General features: G+C 37.9%; 1 protein-coding gene across 6 annotated transcripts in view; it reads right to left on the bottom strand.

Moving 5' to 3' along the window:
• csnk1g1 (casein kinase 1, gamma 1) overlaps positions 1 to 14,300 on the bottom strand; it is a 42,764-nt gene extending 28,464 nt beyond the window's left edge. For 3 of the 6 annotated variants that reach the window (XR_001309742.1, XR_001309743.1, XM_014001601.1), the window contains exons 1-4: positions 14,080 to 14,300; positions 4,281 to 4,669; positions 4,115 to 4,155; positions 2,173 to 2,242 (exon numbers count right to left, since the gene is read on the bottom strand). Coding sequence is in view for 4 of the 6 variants with exons in the window: in XM_014001601.1 (XP_013857055.1) it covers positions 2,173 to 2,242; positions 4,115 to 4,155; positions 4,281 to 4,467 (298 nt within the window). In the remaining 2 variants the exon portion in view is untranslated. The remainder of the gene's footprint in view (positions 1 to 2,172; positions 2,243 to 4,114; positions 4,156 to 4,280; positions 4,670 to 14,079) is intronic. The other 3 variants (XM_014001603.1, XM_014001602.1, XM_014001604.1) reach the window with 3 other exon arrangements.
• Between the last annotated feature and the right edge of the window lie 1,434 nt (positions 14,301 to 15,734).

The following is a 15,734-nucleotide window of genomic DNA, read 5'->3' as shown; positions in this document are numbered from 1 at the left end:
GTTGTACAGTCAAATACACAAAAACAGTAACACAACTAATAATCTCATTTGAACAATGTCTGTATTTCTCACATTTGTATTAAAAAAAGAAATTCAGAAAACTCAAGAAAAACATAAAAATAACTTAGCACCCACCAATAATTTCTGGATATACGTATTACCAGAGCTATACTGAAGCAATTTGAAAGAGGAACCTTTCTCTATACAAGTACATCTATAGTTTTGTTTTCATAAATCTTGGAACGTGCAAGTTGCTAAAGTGACAAAATGCAAGTTCTTAGTCTAAAATAGGTCAAATACATAGAGTGACTTTAGAGGTGGCGAGTCAGTCAAGTTTTTCTACTTTTAGAAGATCATTTGTTTCTAAAATCTCAGAGGGCCTCAATCAGTCAACCTGAAAACAAGCTCCACATTTGTTATAGAGTTGCAACTCCTTTAATAATTACACCCTTATTAAAAGGTGGGAACATACTCGCTCTGACGCCGACGGGTCGACGCGCGGCCACTTGGTTGTTCGGCAGTCGTTTTCGCACAGACCTTTTATAGTCCCTACGATACCCCCGCGCCGAATTCGGGAACCCACCCCTCCCTGAAACATACGTCACTGCATGGAGTTCCCCCGCAACATAATGCAGAAAAAAAAAGTCACTCACCCGACGGATTTTTATCCACATCTGTCCTGGTTAAAAAGCTCCACAGTTTCAGATTCCTCCRTGCCTGTTTATCTGTTTATCTCCATTCATGAGTTTTTCACGGTTTGACTATCTTTATAAAAACTCTGCTTCCTGGTCGGCTCGGGGAGCGAGTCGTAGAGCTGGGCGATATGATCAAAATTTTATATCACGGTATTTTCAACATTTTCACCGGTTTCACAGTATTTGACGGTATTTTTCTTTTCATCACAGCTCAGCTGATAATAAAATGTACAAACCCTGGTTATTGACTTTTTTTTTCCTTTTACTGTACCTCTGTCTGTGTCTCTGTTTCCCTCCTCTGTGTCTGTTCTTCTCTGACTGGTGGTTGGAGACAGTAGCCATGCATTTTGGTCCAGTCATGAAGGAGGAGGGTTAAGAAAAGATTATGATCGGGTCTATTTTATGTTATTTATTAAAGCTTATCACAACTCACCTTGCACACCCGTCAATTTCAACTCCACTACGAACTACTTCCTGCAGGCTTTTCACAATAGAACCACGTTAAGTCTCCATCAGCATAACGTCTCCATATTAACTAACCGTGTTAAATCTAACTGTGCACGTCACTGAAGAGGTGTTTACTACTTTCAGCGACGGCGAAAACGGGATGTTTTTTTAAACGTCRGTCAATATAAGCAGCGGAATTGCCACCCACGGCTGCAACTAGCTGCTCCAAACATTAGCATGCTAACGCACATAGCGGTGCAGCAAGGAAAAATGTCCCCCGGGAAACAACAGTTCACTGGCGGCCGCGACGAAACGTTCCGCTATTTAAACCGGAATGTCCGGTATTCAAAAAATTCATATCATAACAAAAATAAAAACCGGTATTCGGTACAAAACGGTATACCGCCCAGCACTAGCGAGTCGGGTTTTTTTTTTTACCTTGTGGTTGAAGCAAATGCAGCGCATAGCGCTGTCAGTACTAACACGCATGAGTTTTTCTCAGTTTGTCTATCTTTTAAWCTGCTCAAAACAGTCTGCTCTAGTCAGAAGCGAGTTTTTGTTTTATTCTTCTGCTGTGTCCGTCCGAGCGCTTTCAGTTCAGACTAATCACACATTACTGTCGACACGGGAGGGGGGTCAAAAAGTTCTGCCGGGGGCTTGTGCCAAAAGGGGCTGTCRACACGACGCTGCGAAGCCCGGTGATGTAATTTTCGTCATTAAACTGCGACAACCCATGCAGACGTCGGCAGTTCGCACGGAGTATGTTTCCAGCTCAAGTCTTTTCCCAGAAAGAACACTGTCCAACAAACCACACATGCATTTAAACATTCATGCACTTCTGCATGTCCCCTTCTAGAGCTTAATACAAGCAGCAAAACCAGAGCCCATTACCAAAATGAAACCTGAGCTGAGCAATCGCTTGTTGTGGAAATGATGCAATCTCTGGTCTGATCTTCCAAAACAAAGAAATCATTATCATGTTGTTGCATATAAACACTACCAAGAGTGAAAACCAAATCTACGACCTCACCTGTGGTTCCGAGGCTTTTGTAGAACCGGTATTCCAAATGTAGCTGTGGGGCCCTCGACTTCACTGGTTCCTGTACCAAAAAAACATTTATTCATATGAGAAAAATAAACACATTTACTGTTATTTTACTAAATAAAAACTTTATTTTCCATGAAAAACTAGGCATCTTTAAAAATAGTTTGTTTTTATTATTCACATTCCACCTGGTTAAAAACAAATTTAACAAGCTACTATGGCATCATAAATGAGTGATGGCAGATTATTTAGTTTGATGACCTCTACAATCTRCAACTGCTGTCATCAATAAGAGCATTAACAGGAAGCCAAGCATGTACATCAATCCAATTCTTTCTACGGCCAGAAAGACACGTACAACAACCACATCAATAACCTCTACAATGAGAATCAAATGTATCCCTTTTTTTTWAAAATATCAACCATCAATCTTACTTTATTAGGACCCAAACTAGGGCTGCACAATATATCGCAAATTTATCATCATCACAATAACAGCCTGTGCAATAGACATATCACAAAAAACTGCACAAACTGCAATAAATTTTGGTCTAAATGTTTACATTTATGCATTTTGTCAGCATCTGTCTGATAAACAAAATGGACCTGAGATACCACATCAAATATTAACCACTTGGTCAGTGGAGATGTTGGACAACTGTAATGACAGGATTTAAAGTTGGAATTTAATTTTTAGCTTTTAATTAAAGTTAACTTAATTTCAGATGTTTTTATTATTTTTATAAAAAAATATGATAGTAAGGGTTGTTTTTCAGTATTTAGAGCATCAGAAAATGTTTTATGGGGTAGGTGTTTGCACGCAGTTGTTTCATGGTTAATACACCAGCTATGTGTAGTTGCACTTTTTTTAAAATAAAAGTCCTGTTGTAAAATGATGTGTTAGTTGTTTTGTTTTTCTTCTGAACCCAGAGCAGAAATACATCAACACTGCATACTTAATTTGTTCATTTATCGCAAGTCATATCGTCATTGCAATATGAAGCACTGTTACCACAGGTTTTCCTCATAACGTGCAGAAGACCCTACTGTTTTTGGAATGATTATTTTTTTATCAGGGTTTCTTTTCTCCAGACAGGAGGCCATTTTTACTATGTTCTGGTGAGCCTAGTGTCACAAAATTCAGCACATATTCAGAAGTATTCCAAATACATACGTGAATTAGTCCAGGACATACGAAAAGTCGTTTGGGACCATATTGCACAACAGGATGTTCGGCATTTTGAATGAAATGGCAATTTTTGGCCATTTTCACAAGTCATACCAAAATGCTATTTTGCCTTCAAATATGAGCACATCGATTTGAGATTTTAACTAGAGCCCTTGACAAGATAATGTGATTCAAGTTATAAAAGGCTTTTCAAAGATTTTGATGTTTGGGTGTGCAATCTTTTCAAATTCTGCTGTTTTGCCATCAAACTAGACGTTGGGGGTAACGTCGCCGTGCTGTCCAAACTTCACAAAAACCTATGTGCAAGATAGCCATCCAGACCTGAACACGGTTATATGACGTCTTGAATTCATCACTTGCTGTGTTTGAAAAAATTAAATTAAATTAAATAAAAAAGCAGGTTCAAATTTGTTGTGGAAAGCATAAACCCYTTGAAAGGCCAATTAAAATAAATTATATATCTTGTTCTAGTGGACCAAATATTGCAAAACTTGGCACATATTTAGAACTAGCAATAATATGGTGAGGCCCTTTACTCATTGCTTTTTTACTTTAACTCAAATGAAAACTGAGGTTACCCCTTCTTTCCTACAGCATACTGAATGTTCTATATGAATATCTCTGATAATGACACAGCCTCAACCACTTTTAAATAGTACTCATATAAAATGTACTTTGTAAAATCTTAAGTTTTGTATTAAACGTATTACAAGACATGGAAGTCAGGTGAACACTTACCAGTTTAATAGCTACATACTCGTTTGTGTAGAGATTCTTACCTAAAATAAGACAAGAGTAAAGGCATACGTTTTAAGAAGTAAGACATATAAAATTGCACATCATGATTCTCATTTAAATTTCCAACAAACCTTACAAATTCATTTGATTCAAAAATGTAACGTACCCAGCTTCAATTCACCAAAGTTTCCACAACCAATCTTCTTCCCCACACGAAAATTCGGTCCCACCATGAGGACCCCAGAGGTGCTCGAGGAGCCAGACGGTCGGGACGAGTGTCCACTTCGGCTTCCCTGGGAAACTTTGCCGCTTCTTGTTGGCCGCTCACCATATTTCTCTCTTTGCGGGTCCATGGTGTGTGCAGCACRAGCCTGGAGCGATGTTCAAAACGGCCTCCTGGGCCGGGCCCACCACTGCAGCCACAGTCCTGGTTACTGGTGGCACCTGGCTGGCGCAGTCACTCTCATAGGCCAGAAGCTAGAGCAGTTAATCCACACCCTGTCACCTTTAATCTTCGACAGGCCCCAACATTTGCCACGGAAAGAAGGTGAAGACCTGCAACAAATAAAGCATTAAAGAGAAAAAGTTAAATGCCTGTTTTGTAATCCATATGAATGCATTTTTAGAAAGAGGACATTGATAAAATATTGCAAAAGAAATTTGAGATGAACAGTTGAGATATTTGCCTGTGAAGTAACAGGAAGTGATGTCAAAGGGGAATGTCTGCACATGAACAGAGTGTTGTTACAACAGCCAACAACCCAGACTGTAGAGAAGAATCTGGTGTTTCTTTAGTTTATTTTGACTCCATCAGAGAGATGAAGAAGAGTCAGAGTTCAAATAATATTGTTTCAATAAACAAAGACCAGGGAGTTTTCTTTGTTAAAAAGTTCCCCTTTGATGTCACTTCCTGTTTCACTTTGGCTGAGCCAAGTTCAAAAGAAAATATGCCAGTTAAGGGACAAAATGGGTTAAATCATGTGTGTTGTTCCAACTTTCTTAAATATAAAGAGGTTTTCTTTGATTTTTTGTATTTGAAGAATATGCATGTCACAGGCACTTTAAGATTTTGAAGCGAACGTGAACAAAGCATTAAAGTACCTATTTCAAAAAGTTGCTGCACTCCCACTACCCAGTTAATCTTATTATATTCCCCGAAAAATATGTTGGATTGAAGAACACAAAACTATGTGATCTTTTTAAGTAAAATATTTAATAAAAACAAATGTTGAGAAAGTTTTACAGATTTAAGTGTGGTTTTAAATTCATGCAATACTTGCTTGACTTCAAATTTTCAAAACAATAAAAAAAAAATCTAATGTAAAAAAAAAAAAAGAAAGTTTGTCAACATATATAATTTATCCACATAAAAATTGAAATAATGAGAAGCTCAACAATACACAGTGGTTGCCCATCATGCTCCAGTATATTCTGTAAAACGTTACATATCATTGTGGTTAGTGTGCAGATAAAAGAAAAAAAAAAACAGTGAGGAATCAATTAGGCACATCCCACTGAGATCACTTTTTTATTTTTATTAATGGGAGAACTGGGCCAGAAGGCAGCCTAACATGCATGTTCTTTGTACTGTGGGAGGAAACCAGAGTACCCAGAGAAAACCCATGCAAATACAAAAATATGCAAACTCCAAACAGAAAGACCCCAGGCCCAACCCTGGAGGTTTAAGTCAGAATACTAAAAAACACGCATGAATCCTCCAGCACACACACTACAGTTTATAATTGTCATGCAATTACATTTCCTAAAAATAAAAGGCAAGAATGAGAAAAACAAATCTTATTAATTTCTGCTAGTCATTTAATTACAGCTTTTAAAGAACTGCGCAGCACAAAGCAAAGACAGAGGTGGATTTGCTCTGCACTGCTGGGTTTACAAGATAGCAATCAAGCTACAGTGGTCACAGAAAACACAGCAACCAGTCTGAGCATCAACAACGCTTAAGCCATAGTATGTGGTCACGACAGCATCGCACCACCCACAGCCCAGCGGAAGATGCCAGTGGAGAATATTATGTAAACAATTATATAAAGCCATGTCTGTTTGCAAGGACACGGGTCAGCTTTCTGAACTTCACTTGTTCTTTGCAATTATACAATAATTCAATTTAAGGAAATTAAGGGCAGCTTTGTGTGCTACAATTAAACACTAAAGCATACATTCTTTTTTTGCTTGATTTTAGAGATTTTCCGTTCTGTTTATCTTCAGCAAGTTTGCATAAATTCAATAAATTTAACTTTATTTGCTCAAAACTAAACCAACACATGATTTCAGTATTTTTTTTTAAGTAAGATTAGTGTTTTCTTGACAATGCTATAATTCCTGGGTACGGTACAGCAGTTGCTGAAAGTAGTGTGTGTGTGTGTGTGTGTGTGTGGGCTTCTGGATGACTCATGCTCACCATTGCCTGCACAGATTTTAGCATCAAAGGCAGTTAGTTTGCTCTCAAGGGCAACTTAGCACCATTTCAATTACATAAACCAGGAACAGCTATAAAAACGTGTTTGTAGCAGAGACCAGCGGTGAGCTGTAGCAATTTCCATCAAGCAAGTAATGATTTGTGGGCCTTTCTAATCCTTGGAGCTACAGATTGGTAACTGAAGAGGAGCTCACCACCTTCACACTTAAAACTGACACTCAGAATGTGTTCAGCCCATTCACACCAGACTATTCTCATGGATTACATCACAGGCGCTGCTGTTCGGTTTGTTGCAGACATCAGCTCCAGATGTTATGTTGTTGCAGAGATAAATTTTACTTATTTACAACAAGAAAGAGTGTTGAGCTTTCAGTTAAGGAAAATAAATGTAATCTTCTCTAAATGTCGATAAGATCGATTTAAATGTAGAAAACTTATTTGCACAATCTAAATTCTGTTTCTTCAGCCATCAGTGTTTTTAGAACCTAATATGGTTGACACAATTTCTCAGTGTTAGACCAAAAAAAAAAAAAGTTTTTACACACTTTAAATGAAAAAAACTCATTCAGAACATTAGGTTCATTGTTGTCAAAATTCTGAACCTATAGTCTAGGCCTATTTTTGCATGTATAATTTATTTCACCAGTTCAGCCATCCTGAGACATGTTCAGACATGTCTAACCAGAGGATTAAAGATGTAAAATAAAGCACCCCCCCCCAAACAAAATACAACCAATGCTAAACCAGAGCCGGAGCTCACCTAGCACTAGTTTCTGTTTCTATCACCCCAAGCTGTGGCGCCAGCAGCACTGGGGGTGGGCTCATAAAGACCACCAACCAATGAAAACATCCAGGGATCCATGTTTAAGAGTTTCAATACAGTTTTACTTTGCTTAATTTAAGACAAAACACTTTGCTTCAACAACATTAAGATAAATTACACATGGAATAACGTGCACACTATCATCTTCTTAGTGTTTGTGTTTAAAATGACAATCAAGAAACAACAGATCAGAGACGCACAAAAAGCTGCCGTCACAATCACAGTTCATATTCACTGTCTAAAGCACCGTTTACAAACCTGTCAGCTCTTTAATATCACTAGCTGGTGGTGATGGATTTTGTTAGTGCCGTTGTGTGCATCTCTTATTCACAGCAACATTTACACATATGATCAGAACTGCTGGTCAGCAGAGCATTCACACCATTTGTTGTTTAAAATGGTGTTTCTGAAATAGGTAGTTGATATTTGGACATATGTTTCTATTCTGTGATCCTCTATAGCAGTGATTCCCAACCAGGGGTACGTTTACCCCTTAGGGTACGCTAGGGTTGGGCATAATCGTATCGTGTGCAATTAATCGTCAGAAAACCATTAATCTATCACTTTTTGGCACTTGACGATAAATATGATTAATGCCACCAGGCAGACTGACTGGGAATTACTCCGGTTAGTCTGCTCGGTGCTCCTCTCTGCTTCAAATATGATGAACATTAAAAATAAAATTCTGTACATTATTTACCTATCAACACAATTTAAAATATGATGTATAGCCTGAAATCTGTAATTTTCACACAGATTAGAACAATCATTTACAAAGAGCAAATCTTTCCCACTATATTGGTCATGTGACTACAAAATAAGGGTGTTCAAGGACTCCAGGGGATTAATCGTCTAATTAATCTTTATTGGCTAAATACCACACTTAATCGTGATAATTTTTTTGCCAGTATTGCCCAACCCTAGGGTACGCGAACATATTACAGGGGGTACGTGGAAACATTTCCCAGGACTGGGATATGTTAGGTCCCTATGATTTCTGCAATGCAGAAAATGCAGACGGAATCGCGTAATTGACAAAACAAAATGGAATCCAGTATAAAACACTGAATTTCATGGAACTTGCTCTTTTGGGCAAATTTCTGATGTATTTTGGATGCTGCTGCTTCCTTCACCTTTTACCTGGTTTATTTATTAATTACTTATTCACCAGGCAACCTTTTTATCTTTGTTTAATTTACGTTGAAAAGAATAAAATGCCTGAGAATTAAATGTTCAAGTTAAGGGGGTTAAAGAAATAATTTTCATTTAATGTTTTACATTATAGTTTTGGAGAATCATCATTACGTTTGACTGAGGGGGTACTATGGGTATGACAAATGGCTCAGGGGGTACACAAGCCTAAAAAGGTTGGGAACCACTGCTCTATAGGTCATTATGGTGAGGGCTCATGACCACTCCTATTTTTATTTTATTAAAACTTGAACCTAAAACATTGCAAGCAAATTTATTTAGACGTTGCTTCTTTGACTTGTTTTAGTGATGGACCATWTATGGTGGGTAGTGTAGAAGGTGGTTACACTCCTTATTGGTCAGCCCAGTGCTGGGTGGTATGATCCAAATTTTATATCACAATATTTTCAAACTATTATCCCAGTATTGCGGTATTTGACTGCATTTTCTTTTCCGTCACAGCTCAGCTGATGCTAAAATGTACAAAYGCTGCTTATTGATCAGCAAACCACGGTCAGCTGAAGTTACTCTCTTTCTGCAACACAGAAGTTATTTTTTTACTTTTTTCTTTTGCTGTACCTTGTGTCACGTTCTCTCCTTTGTCAGGTTGTAGACCAGTGGTTCCCAAAGCGTGGGGGGCAGTGTCATTGCAGGTGGGGCGCGGCTTGACTGAATGGAGGGGAGGTGGAGGGGGGGAATGCTCAGACGTTATTGGTCAGGACAGGTTTTTGATGGAGATTTATTCTTAATCAACAAACTTATTTTTTTCCTCTCAGGGTGTTGTTTATGTTTAAAAACCCACTTTGCACAAATACTTTTTTAAGTTTTATTGAAGCAAAGTTGAATATTTTCACAAAGTTAAAAAATATTACACTTAAATAATTACTGTTAAGATGTTTTTAAGAGGTTTTAATTTCTTGCAATCTATTTTTTTTCAGTTTTCTTTCATTAGCTCAAATGTTAAAGAACATTTTGTGGTGAGAAATAAACTGAAATGAGTTTAAAAACAAAATATCTGTGTATGTGGTTGGAGACTGTGTGTGTGTGTGTGTGTGTGTGGGGGGGGTCGAGAAACAAGTGTGTGTGTGCGTGTGTGTAGTTGTGGGGCATGAAATTATTTTTATAAACCAAAGGGGGGCCCATCAGAAAAGGTTTGGGAACCACTGTTGTAGACATTAGGCAGGTACAGTCGTAGAGGGAGAGTGTCGAGCAAAGATCATCGTCAGGAAAACAGCGACGCTAGCTTGTCCTTTGTGCTGCCCTGTATGCACACTGAGCGGTGCTACACAGAAAGGTGTCCCCCTGAAACAGTTTACTGGCGGGCCCGACGTAACTTCTAGGCCAAGTAACTTCAGTGGCAAACAGCTCCAGCGAAAAAGTGGAACGCTTCGAATAAAAGAGGAGGGCGCTTTCAGGACGCTGTGCAGCAGCTTTTCTACAAGCACAGCTTCACCTGTGTTTCTAAAGACTGAAGTGTCTCTACTGAACCCTGAACAACCTGAGTGAACTCAGCTTTCCGGCTAGTAGCGCCAAACGACTGAGAACCACGTCTCACACATTCAAAATACTACAGAAGGAGCAACAATAAATTACTGGAGCAGACATTTAATGTGATGTAAAGACATGACTGAAAGTTGGATCTCTGTGAAAAAACAAACTGGTTTCTTACTGTATTTTTAAAGAGCCATTCAAGAACCAGCTCCAGCACCAGCCCTGACCAAGTAGTCAGGGCTGGTGTAGTAGTTGAACAATTGATTTACTGTTTAAAAAAAAACAAAAACAAAGAGATTAGTTAAGTTTTCTGTAACCTCTAGGTGTAAAGGCATTTTAAAGTATGTGTTGTAAAACCAATGTAGTGTAGTGTTTAAAGATATTTTATCAATATGTTTATTTATTAGATGAAAAAGCTAAAGTTGACATTTTGTTGTGCTAACTAGCGCAATAACCTTTCAACAACAACAACTGCCTTTGCAAATGCTGAGCTGACACCATGTTCAGGGTGTAGACTGCATCGTGTTATTCCTGGTAGCTTTTGGTTTTGATGTGGGGAGGGGGAATCCCCAGCTTTTATTCCTGTAAAAAGTGCCATGTAACCTGATGAATGAGGATGTATGTCATGGTGAACACCTTTTGGAACTCTTTAAAAGAGGTGCATTCCTCAGAGGGAGGAGACAGAAATAAAACGAATTCAGATGATTTATTAAGTTAATTCCCTTCTTAAATGTGTGCAAACTTTTGTTTCTTTAACTGAAGACTTTTTACCTTATTACAAAAAACACAAGTATTATAGTATATACAGTCTAGTAATATCTAAAACCCATCTAAAATACATAGGGGTGCCAATTAAATAATTTTTATTGATTGGTATTGAAGTAGCAGGTCATATTGACAACTGCTCTTGATCTGTTGTTGGCCTACCGCCTGTGGTTTTACATCAGCTGCGTCTTAAGCTGATGTAAGAAGTTGTGACAACATGTGTGCAGTGGAAATATTTTAAAATACAAAATGAAAGCAGGTCTGTACCTACTTGAAATGTTTACAATCCAGGAATTTCTTATTGATTTAATTAAATGTTAAAATTTAAACGCTCACGGAGTTCACCTAGCTAAAACTAACAGAGCTAAGCTACTCACTTCAGAGGAAACTGTAAAGAGAAGAGACAAGTTTCCACAAGACAATAAGTACAAAAGGATTTCAGAACAGACGGCTGAATTTATCGCTCAGGAAAAGGAAGTGGGTTTTTGTCACCATTTGGAATAGCAAATACCTAAAAAAGACCCAACATGATGAACGGGGACAAAAGAATCAGGACATTCTTAGACACAACTGTCTCAGATAATGATCATGTTTGCATTATCATCAATATTTACCTGTTAGAATAGAAAACCACAAGTTAGGATTAAGAAAAGATTTGTAATTTCACACAATTTGTCCAGCAGAGGTGACTGGTAAAAAGGTAGCTCTGTCTCAATGTGTTGMTGCCTTTTGCTCAGGGCATATATGACATTTGCAGTTTTATTTTTAAATCCTTATAGGAAAAAAAGGCTTTTTTCTTCGACTGATATTCCTTCTCACATGTAAAATACTTTTTTAAAGTGCTAATTATCAACACAAATACACCATGTCAAATGGGTATTATTAACACCAATAGTGTAACAAGGAAATCCCAATTATTTATGACAAATAACTGTTCATTTTCAGAAATTCCCACCACGCTGTTAGAGATGAGCTGATATTAATGCTTTTGAAACAAACATGTTTTATGTTTATGCTAATGAATGGAAGGTCTGAAACCCTAATATCATGGCACAGTGTTTGTTTTATGTCAATCTAGGATTCGTCTAATTGGCTAGGATTTATCCATTTTGAGATAGACTGTAACCTGTTGGCAATGAAGTAGTGGTAGAAGTTGGGAAGATCTAGTCCTCCCTTATCTTTAGTTTTCTGTAGTGTTTTTAGTTTTCTATAGTGTGATTGGAAGACTTAATAAAATTAAACCACATCCCGCTTTTAAAGAAAATTGACGATGATCTAACTAGATGGAAATCTCTACCCATATCACTTATGGGAAGAGTTGCTTCAATTAAAATGATGGTATTACCCAGAATAAATTATTTATTCTTAACGATACCAAATAAACCTTCACCTGACTGGTTTAGATCCCTGGATTCTTTCATCTCTAAATTCCTTTGGAAAAAWMCCCCCCCCCCCCCCCCAACGTATTAGTCTAAATTAACTGTTCAAGTATGAAATATTTTTCTTTTACAGGCTAAATCAAGACCGTTGACCATTTAAACCTAATACAATATATGTAAACAATAACTTATAAACTGATATTTTTGAGAGTTGCAAACCAGCCAGATTAAAAGAGACAATTCATTGTTAATAATCTGCTTTTCACATTAACAAAGAAATGGTAAAAAGTAATGACCTCAGGTTTATCAAATCACTAGTTTTCGTTTAGATAACCTTCTAAATGTGTCTTATTTCTCAGTTGAGCTCTGAAAATTAAGAAGCAGGATATTAAAAGATGGGATAAAGAGACACATTTTATTGAAACTGAACATAAAACGTAATTAAAAGTTTAAGCAAATGGATATAACCATGCAGCATAAATATTTTATTCAGAAACAATAAAGCACTCAAATTCTGAATAAGCCTTGGTTATGGTCTAGAATTTTTACTTCTCAAAATAGTCAGAAAAACAGAAGTAATTCTGGGTGATTAACAGGAATTAAAAACGACTAATGCATCGACGGTTGTTAAATTCATAAATAAAAACAAAACTGCTCCCAGTGCAGTGATTAACCTTCAGTGGAAAGATCAGACTTTGAGGGGGGGCCTGCCAACTGAGCAGACTCCCACTGTGGTGGTGGTGGTGGTGATGGTGCCAACTACCAGCTGCCGCTTCTCAAAACGACTTGTTGGCAGTTTAAATGCTTCCAGGTTACTCTTTATACCTCCAACACCACACTGTACTTCTGTGCAATCACATTCACAAGAATGGTCTGATGTTATCCCCCGACAAAGACGATTTCTTCTCAATGTTTATATTTTCAAATAGACTGCAAAAACAATTAAAAATACACTGAAGTATTTCCAGTACAACTAAAAATGCATGTGAATCACCTTGAGTAATATGCTTTAAGGTGAAGCCTTAACTTAATATTGGCTTTTATCTCATTGTTGCACGAACAAATGAAAATAGAACTTATTATTTTACATAATGAACTAACCATCTGTAAATAGTTAATATTTTGAGTGCAGCAAATTAAGGAAATGCACGTTTTGCAAGTTTTACCAGACTCGCTTGAAGGTTCTTTTTTTTCTTCTACTACATTTGCACCCTAACAAAACTTACTTCAGCACATGTTTAATACAACTTTTGGAGACCTGTAAGCTAAAAGTCAAAATAGCCTAATTTTCCCAGTGTCTGTGTAAGATTAACACCCAACCATGAGCAGTGTGAAGTAAGAACTAAAGCTATCTGTGGGGAAATGTTAKTCAGAAAGGCAGGCAGGAAGGAGATCGATTATTTTTAGGCCTAGAGCTTAACTAAAACAAGAAGACGAACAGGATTGTTTCACTGACAAAGCACAGCGTGSTGCTTTATCACAAGAGGTGGTCATATCAATCAGGAAACGAATAAACCATTGACGAAGACAAATTAACCTTTGCCAACATCCAACATGACTTAGCCGTAAAGCTAACGTTAGCAAAACATTTCTTAGCCACAGTAGTTGATAAGACCTAAAATATATTATGTGGGGGGAAAAAAAACACGTGAATATTTTCTTGTTTACCATTTAAAAGAGTGGTTTAAACGATATAAAATATTTTTTTTTTATTTACGCCGAACGCCAACTGATGGCTAGGTGACAGCTGGCTCGAGCGCAACAAGGAAATTAGCTCAGTTAGCAACAAAAATATGAGCTAATAGCAAAAGGGGGAGAAAAAAAATCTAAGAAGCGTTGCTCTGCTAACTCCCCCGCAAACTAAACCCACCAGACTGACCTTCCAGGGCAGTAGATCCAGGAGAGCAGGGCACAGCTCGGATGTGAGTCACGTCAGACGCGGACGGACACCGGGGCTTCATGTGAAATTTTCTGCGCCTCTTCTTGTTGCTGGTGTTCGGCGCTAGCGACTGTTAGCGCCTCTCTCCATTCTTCGTCCGCCGCTCGGGGAAGGTTCGGACACAGCGGATGTAGAAAAACGGCACCGCCCGCTTCACAGAGCACACTTCCAGGTCAAACCGAACCGGGCTGTTAATCAAGCCAACACCACCAATGATGGGATATAAGATTATAAACCCTCATGATGATGATAATGATCTGACATCTGAGGCCAACCTAACTGTTCTTTTTTTGTGTGGATACTTATTTAGCATCAACAATATTTTCACAATATTATATTATTTTAGTTACGTTTTTTTCTTCAATCTTAGTCTACTTTTGCATGTTATGCTACTTTAAACATTCACATACAGTACAGACCAGAAGTTTGGACTGTTTTATTTGCAGGATTCAGATTGATTGAAATGGGCTTCCCTGGAATTACCTGTTTGTAAATCCTTTGAGTTGGTTGATGAGCTAACTGATCAGTGGATTTATACACACAAGACCACGTTTTCATCCATTTTTACACTGTCTGGGAAAAAAAGGTCACCAACAATGAAAAGGGTCACACTCTAATAATATTTGTTGGAACCTTTAAGGGAACAGCTTGTCTGTGGCATTGTTTCAATAAGCTTCTGCAATGTTACAAGATTTATTTCCATCCAGTGTTGCATTAATGTTTCACCAAGATCTTGCATTGATGATGTTAAGAGTCTGACCGCTGCACAAAGCCTTCTCCAGCACATCTCTTTTTTTGTCACTTCAGTAGAAAATGAAACCAAATATTAGTTTATTTAGTTTATTTATTTCTTCATCATCAGTGACTTTTTTTTAAGTGAAGAGAAAATAGAGACAGAGAGAAAAACAGAGAGAGAAGTAATTAGAAAGATAGAAAGATTGAAATAGCGATTAGAAGTATATTAAATATACACCAACAAAACACAGGACCACACACCCAACATCTGTCCGCTCACCTGAAAAATAAATGGATAAATACATGGAGGGCATATATAAAAATATACACATACCCATACATATATAAAGATATACATACAGTACATACATGCCTACATTCATAAATATTGTCTGTATATACACACAGACATATACACACACTCAGTGACCTGTCAGAACCCCCGGATCAGAACACCTGTCTGTRAGCAGTTGTGAACATGTGTGTATATACAAGATTTCTTCAATGGAATATTTAATAGTGACTGTGGAGGACCGAGACCCAACCCCCAAGACACGAGGCAGACATAGGGAAGACCAGAGCCCAAGGGCCCGAGAGGAATCCCGTGCGCAGAGCCCCAAGGGGCACCCGCACGGGAAGATCCGCCCACCCACYCCCCAGATCAGACCATCTCCAGCACATCTCAAAGATTCTCCATGGACTCTGTGGAGCCAATCCATGTATGAAAATGATGTCTCATGCTCCCTGTGAACCACTCTAACAGTTCCAGCCCCATGAATCCTGGCAGTGTCATCTTGGAATATGGTCAGGGAAGAAACAATCCATTGATGTAATAACCTGGTCATTCAGTATATTCAGGT

The sequence above is a fragment of the Austrofundulus limnaeus genome, unplaced genomic scaffold (assembly GCF_001266775.1).
Source record: "Austrofundulus limnaeus strain Quisiro unplaced genomic scaffold, Austrofundulus_limnaeus-1.0 Scaffold9, whole genome shotgun sequence".
NCBI classification, from domain to species: domain Eukaryota; kingdom Metazoa; phylum Chordata; class Actinopteri; order Cyprinodontiformes; family Rivulidae; genus Austrofundulus; species Austrofundulus limnaeus.
Note: the sequence above shows the minus strand (reverse complement) of the source record. Positions and strands in the feature narration are given on the sequence as shown.